The sequence below is a fragment of the Trachypithecus francoisi genome, unplaced genomic scaffold, assembly GCF_009764315.1.
Source record: "Trachypithecus francoisi isolate TF-2019V2 unplaced genomic scaffold, Tfra_2.0 Lachesis_group16, whole genome shotgun sequence".
Taxonomy (NCBI): Eukaryota; Metazoa; Chordata; class Mammalia; order Primates; family Cercopithecidae; genus Trachypithecus; species Trachypithecus francoisi.
The window spans coordinates 25,689,247-25,699,154 of NW_022681461.1; the positions used below are offsets into that span (position 1 = coordinate 25,689,247).

Consider the following 9,908-nt stretch of genomic DNA (forward strand, 5'->3'; position numbering starts at 1 on the left):
CCTCAGTTTTCTTTTATGTGAAATGCAGACATCTGGCTGGGTGCGGTGGCTCAAGCCTGTAATCCCAGCACTTTGGGAGGCCGAGACGGGCGGATCACGAGGTCAGGAGATCGAGACCATCCTGGCTAACACGGTGAAACCCCCGTCTCTACTAAAAAAAAAAAAAAAAAAACTAGCCCGGCGAGGTGGCGGGCGCCTGTAGTCCCAGCTACTCCGGAGGCTGAGGCAGGAAAATGGCGTAAACCTGGGAGGCGGAGCTTGCAGTGAGCTGAGATCCGGCCACTGCACTCCAGCCCGGGCGACAGAGCAAGACTCGGTCTCAAAAAAAAAAAAAAAGAAATGCAGACATCTGTAATACCTACCTGAAATGTATACTTTGGGAAATAATTGGGTTTATGAATGTAAATGGCTTAGTAGAGTCCTTGTTATGTATAAGCTCCATTCTTTAAAAATATTTGTTGATTGGCCAGGCGCAGTGGCTTACGCCTGTAATCCCAGCACTTTGGGAGGCCGAGGCGGGTGGATCAGATCTGAGGTCGGGAGTTCAAGATCAGCCTGACCAACATGGAGAAACCCCATCTCTACTAAAAATACAAAATTAGCTGGGCATGGTGGTGCATGCCTGTAATCCTAGCTACTGGGGAGGCTGAGGCAGGAGAATTGTTTGAACCCGGGAGGCAGAGGTTGCGGTGAGCCGAGATCATGCCATTACACTCCAGCATGGGCAACAAGAGCAAAACTCTGTTTCAAAAAAAAAATGTTGATTGATCATTGATTTTGAATGGAAAGTCTGTCATGCTTAGTGGCAGAACCAATGTGAAATTTCCCAAGTGTCTTTAGATGAGGTTGAGCCTGGGGAAAATCATCAACAAAGGTTAATTAGCCTCAACAGCCAGACTGTTTTCTATTAAAAATGTTCTCCTGTATCTCCCAACATGGCAGAGGGAGATATAAAACACATTGCAGAAAACATCTGGTAAATCCTTCTTTGGGGCCATCAGTGAACAGGAGTGACATGGCAGTGGTCATTATATAGTGGAAGATGCAAACTGTGAGCACTCAGAGAAATTCTGGCTCAATTTCAAAAGAGTCTTTTAACAGTCTGAGCTGTTTTTAATGATGATCAGTTCTCTATCACTGGCCAAAGCTCCCTGCTTCTGAAAGAAAGATCCCTAAGGCCAGGCGCAGTGGCTCACGCCTGTAATCCTAACACTTTGGGAGGCTGAGGTGGGTGGATTGCCTGAGCTCAGGAGTTCGAGACCAGCCTGGGCAACACAGTGAAACCCCATTTCTACTAAAATACAAAAAATTAGCTGGGCGTGGTGGCAGGCGCCTGTAGTCCCAGCTACTTGGGAGGCTGAGGCAGGAGAATTGCTTGAACCGGAGACGCGGAGGTTGCAGTGAGACGAACGAGATCGCACCACTGCACTCTAGCCTGGGCAAAAGAGAGAGACTCTGTCTCTAAAAAAAAGAAAGATCCCTGAATTGGAAGAATCATAGATTCACAAGCATTGGTCTAGATGTTGAGAGCTAAATCATAGCCCCTCAGCTATTTCTGCATATCTAAAATACAAATTATCAAGCGCCACCTTTCATAGATTCTAATTCAGGTTTTTGGGGGCTCTGGGAATCTGTGTGTTTATTTAATCTGCTTAAATAAATCTGATGCACAGTAGAATTTGGAAAACAATCTTCTAGATAATGTCTTCCAACCTTACCAATATTGACCAGTTCAAGAATCTCTGGGCTGTTTCTGCATAAACAAAATGAATAACATTTTCGAGCCACTGAGTTTGAGTATGGAAGATAACCAATATGTAAACATTAATGAAGCGATAAATATTCATGAAGAACCGATTATATATAATGTGCTACCTTAGGCACTGAAATTAAGCCTTAACAGTGAATATGTAGCTGAAATTAAGTTTTCTGGTAAAATAAATTTGGTGTGATTTAATTAAGCACTGAGGAACTGAATGAATTTTAACCAGCTGAGTTATTTAGACCACGTGGGCTCCTGTCTGATTACCACAGTTCAAGGTGCTTCCAATTCATAAATATAGCCTATGCTTCGAAATTTCCCTCATTAAATTCTCAAAATAAAAAATAATTTTAGCCTGGTGTGGTGGCTCACACCTGTAATCCCAGCTCTTTGGGAGTTCGAGGCGGGTAGGTCACCTGAGGTAGGAGTTTGAGACCAGCCTGACCAATATGGTGAAACCCCGTCTCTACTGAAAATACAAAAAATTAGCCGGGCGTGGTGGCATGGGCCTGTAATCCCAGCTACTCGGGAGGTTGAGGCAGGAGAATCGCTTGAACCCGGGAGGTGGAGGTTGCAGTGAGCTGAGATCACACTGTTTCTCTCTAGCCTGGGCAACAAGAGTGAAATTCCATCTCAAAATAATAATAATAATAATAATAATAATAATAATAATTTACGTAAGGTTTTAGAATTTTTAAAGTATTGCTTACTTCCTGGGCACAATGGCCTACACCTGTAATCCCAGCACTTTGGAAGGCCAAAGCAGAAGGACCAGCCTGGGCAACATAGCGAAACCCCGTCTTCCCACTAAACATACAAAAAGCTGGACACGGCCAGGCGCGGTGGCTCAAGCCTGTAATCCCAGCACTTTGGGAGGCCGAGACGGGTGGATCACGAGGTCAGGAGATCGAGACCATCCTGACTAACACGGTGAAACCCCGTCTCTACTAAAAAATACAGAAAACTAGCCGGGCGAGGTGGCGGGCGCCTGTAGTCCCAGCTTCTTGGGAGGCTGAGGCAAGAGAATGGCGTAAACCCGGGAGGCGGAGCTTGCAGTGAGCTGAGATCCGGCCACTGCACTCCAGCCTGGGCGACAGAGCCAGACTCCGTCTCAAAAAAAAAAAAAAAAAAAAAAGCTGGACACGGTGGGTGTGTGCCTGTAGTCCCAGTTACCTGAGAGGCTGAAGTGGGAGGATCACTCACTTGAGCCGGGAAGCGGAGGTTGCAGTGAGCCGAGATTGCGCCACTGCACTCCAGCTTGGGTAACAGGAGTACAACCCTGTCTCAAAAAAAATAAAAATATATATATATATATATACACACACACACACATATATATACACACACACACATATATATATAAAGTCAAAAATCATTACTTTATTGTTTTGATCTCCCTTCCTCTTTTTCTCTCTCATATCTATCACTACTTTCTCCTTATTTTTCTGCCCCTGTACTTGGAGGTGTTGGAGGTTTGATTTGCAGAGTATGCAATCTTGCAGTCCCCTTCCATGGATGTCTTTTAGACTTGGGAACCTGCCAGACAAAACCTGCTCAGTACTGTAAAAAAGTGGTCCACATTAAAGGTAAGTTTTGATACTTTAAAAATTTTAATTAAAATAAGTACGGGAAAACGCTTATCACAACAAACTTTCATATGCCAGATGCTACACTAAGGGCTTTACCAGGGCTACATACACCAACAAAACAATGAAAAGAGCTGGATGGATCTTGTCACTATCCCCATTTTAAAGATGAGAAATCTGAGACACGAACGATTAAGTAATTTGCACGGTTACACAGCTAATGAGTCTTTTAGACAAGATTCAAATGTAAGTACTTTGACTCTAGAGCACACATTCCTAATAATCTACATACTGTCTCATTCACACCACTCACGTCCTCACAAAAAAGTAAAACACAATTTTCAGAGCCCTTTTAAACTTTGGCCCTGTGCACCAGTTGCATGCCCATGAAGCTGGCCTTCTCCAAAACATAAAAATCCAAATAATGAAACATCAGAAGAAAATACTGGGAAAAATTTTAAGTTTGAAAGAAAGGAGGTTAGCTAGGTATGGTAGCGCATACCTGTAACAGTCCCAGCTACTGGGTAGGCTAGGTGGGAGGATCACCTGAGCCCAGGACTTTGAGGCCACAGTGAGCTGTGATCACGCCACTGAACTCTAGCCTGAACAATGGAGTGAGACCATGTCTTGAAAAAAAAAAAGAGAGAGAGAGAGAAAAGAAAGAAAGAGAGAGAGAGAGAAAGGAAGGAAGGGAGGGAGGGAGGGAGGGAGGCTCTTTAACATCCAAAATCCAGACCCGGCACAGTGACTCATGCCTATAATCCTAGCACTTTAGAAGGCAGAGGTGGGTGGACTGCTTGACCTCAGGAGTTCAAGACCAACCTGGGCAACATGGAGAAGCCTTGTCTCTACAAAAAAAAATACAAAAATTAGTCGGGCATGGTGGCTCACACCTGTATTCCTGGTCACTCAGTATGGAGGTTGAGGCAGGAAACTTGCTTGAGCCCAGGAGGCGGAAGTTGCAGTGAGCCAAGATTGAACCACTGCACTCCAGCCTGGGTGACAGAGTAAGACACTGTCAAAAAAAGAAAAAAAAGGCCGGGCGCGGTGGCTCAAGCCTGTAATCCCAGCACTTTGGGAGGCCGAGACGGGTGGATCACGAGGTCAGGAGATCGAGACCATCCTGGCTAACACGGTGAAACCCCGTCTCTACTAAAAAATACAAAAAACTAGCCAGGCGAGGTGGCGGGCGCCTGTAGACCCAGCTACTCGGGAGGCTGAGGCGAGAGAATGGCATAAACCCGGGAGGCGGAGCTTGCAGTGAGCTGAGATCGGGCCACTGCACTCCAACCTGGGCGACAGAGCAAGACTCCATCTCAAAAAAAAAAAAAAAAAAGAAAAAAAAGGCCGGGCGCGGTGGCTCAAGCCTGTAATCCCAGCACTTTGGGAGGCCGAGACGGGTGGATCACGAGGTCAGGAGATCGAGACCATCCTGGCTAACACGGTGAAACCCCGTCTCTACTAAAAATACAAAAAACTAGCCAGGCGAGGTGGCGGGCGCCTGTAGACCCAGCTACTCGGGAGGCTGAGGCGAGAGAATGGCATAAACCCGGGAGGCGGAGCTTGCAGTGAGCTGAGATCGGGCCACTGCACTCCAACCTGGGCGACAGAGCAAGACTCCATCTCAAAAAAAAAAAAGAAAAGAAAAAAAAATCCTAAACCCCAAAGTTGTAAAGGAAATAATGAATACATTTGAATATATGAATATTTTAACATTTATAAAATGTGTGATAATTCCAAAATGTAAAAGATAAGGAATTAACTGGGTGAAAATATAAGAAATATAGATAACAGGGAAAAGGTATTAATATTTATCCAGAATAAACAACTTCAAAAACAATTTTAAAAAGCCCAACAATCAAGAGTAAATACCTTATTAAAGGAAGTATGAAGGCAATTCTCAGAAGAATAAATATAAGTAACCTACAAATATAAAAGCCTGCTCAACCTTGTTAGTAAAAATCAAGGAAATGCAAATTATGAAAACAATATAATATTTTTAACCCATCAGATTGGTAAAAAATATGAAAGTTTTATTATATCAGGAGTTAGTGACAGTATGGGGAAATGGGAATGCTCATGCATTTTCAATGACGGCTTAGATTGGTTCAGCATCTTTTTAGACAATTTGTGAATTTCCATTAAAATTTTAAATAAACACAGCCTTCGACAAAGCAATTCTATTTCTTAGTATCTACTGCAGAAAAATATTTACATTTAACACATGTATCAAGGTTATCATTGCAGCATTACGTTTAATAGTAAAGTAATATAAATGACCTAAATGGGCTAGACGCGGTGGCTCATGCCTGTAATCCCAGCACTTTGTGAGGCCAAGGAGTGCAGATTACCTGAAGTGGGGAGTTCGAGACCAGTCTGACCAACATGGAGAAATCCCATCTCTACTAAAAATACAAAATTAGCCAGGTGTGGTGGCTGTAATCCCAGCTATCCGGGGAGCTTAGGCAGGAGAATTGCTTGAACCCGGGAGGCGGAGGTTGCGGTGAGCCAAGATGGTGCCATTGCACTCCAGCCTGGGCAAAAAAAGTGAACGCCATCTGAAAAAAAAAAAAGAAAGAAAGAAATGACCTAAATGTTCATCTATAGGGAACTATTCATTAAACTGTGTTATATGCAGGCCATTGAGTGCTATGCAATACTCAGAATGAACTAGATCCCTTTGTTAACATGCAGGATCTCTAAAACATATTGAGTGGGAAAAAATTCAGTTGCCAATAAGTACGGTCAGTATACCACTGATCAATAAAAATCCACAAAACAATTTTTCTGTGGAATTGGAAGGAAAGAACAAAAATTAGAGGCGATCAAAGTTAGTTTGGAGAGAGGATAAGAATCATGGGGTCACATCGCAAGGTGTTTTGGTATTAAGAGGGTTACTTGAGTTCTGTTCAGTCTTTCTAGTCTAGGTCCCCTCTCTAAGGTCAGTTCTCCCGTCTGCTAGTCACAACCTGTTCTTCAATGGGAAAGATATCCAGACCCCCTGGGCCCATGAGATGTTGGCTCTTCTCTTCCTGAATGTGGCCAGAGTCATCCAGCCAGACGGACACCAGAATTAGGATTAAAATACTCTATGTATAAGAAAGAGCCTGGAAGCTTATTCAACAAAATATTAACAATAGTTCTTGATAGGTCGAAGGCCTGGAATGACTACAATGTTGGGAAGAGCAGTTTCCTAATTTGGAAATTTTGCCACTTACACTGTTGCAAAACAAACAACTGAACTTCATGCTTTTGATAGTTTTATCAATAGGGTTTCTCAACTTTTGCACTATTGACATTTTGGGCAGATGAATTCTTTGCAACGGTACTGTAGGATGTACAGCAGCATCGTAGCTTCTACCCACTAGATGCCAAGAGCACCTGCAACCCCACCCTGCTGCCCCTACCAGTTCTGATAATAACAATGTCTCTGGGTATTACCTGATGCCCTGGGAAAGGGAGAGCAAAATCATCCCCAGCTGAGAAACCACTGTTTTGTCCAAGTTTCCAATCATGACGTTTTGCTTTGGGGAATTGCTCCTTTTGTCCTCCTACCTACAACTGAAGCTGGGGTGGTAGACTTACAGGATGTTACTGTCACTTATTTTGTACTTGTGTGCATTTTTTGTATTTTCTACAGTGAACATGCATTACTTCTTTAATCGGGGAAGGAATTATGTCCGGAGCCATGAGGCCCGGAATTAGCCGACCTCTGTTGCTTGATCTCCGCAAAGCGGAGACAAGACGGCACATTTCCAGGTTCTTTATTGTGGACCCTTCCCGCGCGCGCCCAAAGCTTTTCCCGCGCGCGCTTAAGTTTTTCCCGCCCGCGCCTAAACTGTTCCCGCGCGCGCCAACCTTTCCCGCGAGCGCGCAAACATTTTCCCGCCCAGGAAGATATGCAGCCTAGGGCGCAGGCGCGATCCCGCGCCCGGGAACATTACAAACCCAAGGCGCATGCGCAATTGTAATTTGAGAAGACCGGCCCCCCCCCACCCCCCCTACACCCCCCCCCCCCCCCCCCCGGCACCGCCCTGGCCCAACCTCTTCCTCTGCCAGCCTATATAAGGCATGACCCTACATTCAATAAACGAGACTTGATCAGGCTATTTGTCTTGTCTCCATTTCTCGTGTTTTCTTGTCTCCTCCATTCCCACTCCCCCTTCCAGGGCCCGTTCGACTGTCCTGCGGGTCGGGACAGAATTAAGTGAGGTTATACATACGCCTCCATTTCTGAGAGGCACTTAACACATCTAAAGGATGCTTCTGTACATTCAGCCCTTTGAAAAACTCACGACGACCTGGGTAAAACTGAGGGATGATTATCAGGAAGCTTCAAAACAGCTAGCACTTCAGAAATTCTACATAGTCAATGGCAATTGCGTGGCTTTTATAATCTGAGTTTGAAAGCTTTTTTGTTTTACGGTTTCAAAGCTTGTGTATGCAATGTACCCAACTACAATAGTCTAAGTGGGAGCTCTTAAAGGTAAAATAATGAGATGAACCATTCTTAATGGTGGACATGCTAGATTTGTATCTTGATAAAACTAAAGTTTTTGCTTAGTATTCTTTTTAACCTATTAGTTATCTGCAGCATCTGAGGTCACATAGGTTGCACCTCCCAAGAAATTTCCTTACCTCTTTTCTCTCCGTCAGGTGGCATTGAATGGTATTCAGTTAAAGGCTGCACAAAGAACATAACAGAGTGCTTCGAGAGAACTAACAAACTGCATGAACTTGTATCTACTCACTGCTGCCATCGTCCTTTGTGTAATTTCTGAGTCAGTGGCCCATATCTAAAATGCTTGGCAGATCAATCAGTCTCGAAGCCTGACCTGGCTATCACAAAATGATGGCTACTGTCAATTAGCCCACTTCAGAAACCTCAGACCCTTGTAGGTGGAAGGAGTTTTGGTCTGAAATTGACTTTGGTTTTCAGTATTCCCGATGTCTCCCCCACCATCTCCAACTCATCTGAGAAATATCCCTTTCAACACCATTTCTCTCCTCTCCTCCTTCTGCTTAATTTACCTTCCTACCACAAGGCTACAAAGAAGCGAAAATGTTAGTGATTCTCCAAGTCAAACTATGCGCACGTCACCTCTAACTACTTTTATTTCCTCAAATAAAATCCTACAAAATATGGTTACAAATGTTTCACAACACGGCAAGTGACCTGAGACTATTCCTTTGGTTTCCAAAGCAAACTGCTTTGCTCCTTTGGGGTGGTTTACGGTATAGAAGAAACTGATTTAACATATACTATAGGAAAAAGAAAAAAAAAAAGCCATAAATCAGCAAACCGGGCCTGTGGGGAAAGGATGAACCCAAACAGGAAAGGGCTGAGGCAGGTGGTAGGGCTGGCCCTTATTTCTTCCATCTCCCTCAGAGTGTATCCAAATTTTTTTTTTTTTTTTTGAGACGGACCCCCAGGCTGGAGTGCAGTGGCTGGATCTCGGCTCACTGCAAGCTCCGCCTCCCAGGCTCCCGCCATTCTCCAGCCTCAGCCTCCAGAGTAGCTGGGACTACAGGCACCGCCAACTCGCCCGGCTAGTGTTTTTGTATTTTTTTTAGTAGAGACGGGGTTTCACCGGGTTAGTCAGGATGGTCTCAATCTCCTGACCTCGTGATCCACCCGTCTCGGCCTCCCAAAGTGCTGGGATTACAGGCTTGAGCCACCGCGCCCGGCCGAGTTTATCCAAATTTTGAATTTTCCACACCTTAACCATGCCTAAATGCTTTGGCTTGTTCAATTTGGCAGATGAAGCAGTTCAAGGTCAGCAGAGCAGTAAGTTCCCAACCACAGGGAATTTAAAAGGAGTAGGGACGTGCTTTGAACCACATTTCACATTTTGCGATCATTACATCTTCTATTACAATGCCCTACTTTGGTAGCAGGAAGAGTACTGCATTTTAAAATTTGATTTAAAACTGTCTTTCTCTGTATTTTCAGAAGTTTGAAAATTCAAAAAATAAATAATAAACGTCAATAAAATCTTGTCTGTCTTTTTCTCGGGACTTAGGACCACATTCACATAGTGAGCCCTCAACAAATGCTTCTCTTTAAACTTGGAACAAAAACAAGCATTTTGTTTTAAGTCCAAGAAAGCTAGATTTTTTTCTCTTCAGGCCCGTTTCAACTATATTCCTTAGACCGTATCTCTGAAACTAAGAGGAAAAAAGTCTCCATCCTGAGACTGAAATCCTGTTCCCCTTATTCTGCCATATTTTGCCATAGCCACATTGATGAAGAGTGGATACCTTAGATCAGTGAATTTCATGAAAATTTAACTTTTTTTTCTCTTGGGTTTTTTATTTCATCTTATTTTTTTTTTTTTTTTGAGATTGGGTCTTGCTCTGTCACCCAAGCTGGAGTGTAATGGTGCGATCACAGCTCACTGCAGCCTCAAGCTCTCAAGGCTCAAGTGATCCTCCCACCTCAGCCTCCCGAGTAGCTGGGACTACAGGTGTGCACAACCATGCCCCCACTAATTTTTGTATTTTTTGTAGAGATAGGGTTTCATCATGTTGTTCAGGCTGGTCTTAAACTCCTGGTCTCA

At 44.0% G+C, this 9,908-nt stretch overlaps 1 protein-coding gene across 1 annotated transcript; it reads left to right on the top strand.

Moving 5' to 3' along the window:
* The first annotated feature begins 935 nt into the window (after positions 1-935).
* On the top strand, positions 936-8,744 carry CUNH9orf57 (chromosome unknown C9orf57 homolog). Its single transcript, XM_033238698.1, has 3 exons — positions 936-976; positions 3,128-3,348; positions 8,005-8,744. The coding sequence occupies exons 1-3, from the start codon at positions 936-938 to the stop codon at positions 8,127-8,129; spliced, it is 387 nt and encodes a 128-aa protein (XP_033094589.1). The 3' UTR covers positions 8,130-8,744.
* Positions 8,745-9,908: the final 1,164 nt, after the last annotated feature.

Coding starts and splice junctions, on each gene's coding strand:
- CUNH9orf57 (XM_033238698.1), top strand. CDS start 936: ATGGCAGAGGGAGATATAAAACACATTGCAGAAAACATCTG. Junction 977..3,127: donor CACATTGCAGAAAACATCTG/GTAAATCCTTCT, acceptor ATATATATAAAG/TCAAAAATCATTACTTTATT. Junction 3,349..8,004: donor AAAAGTGGTCCACATTAAAG/GTAAGTTTTGAT, acceptor TCTCTCCGTCAG/GTGGCATTGAATGGTATTCA.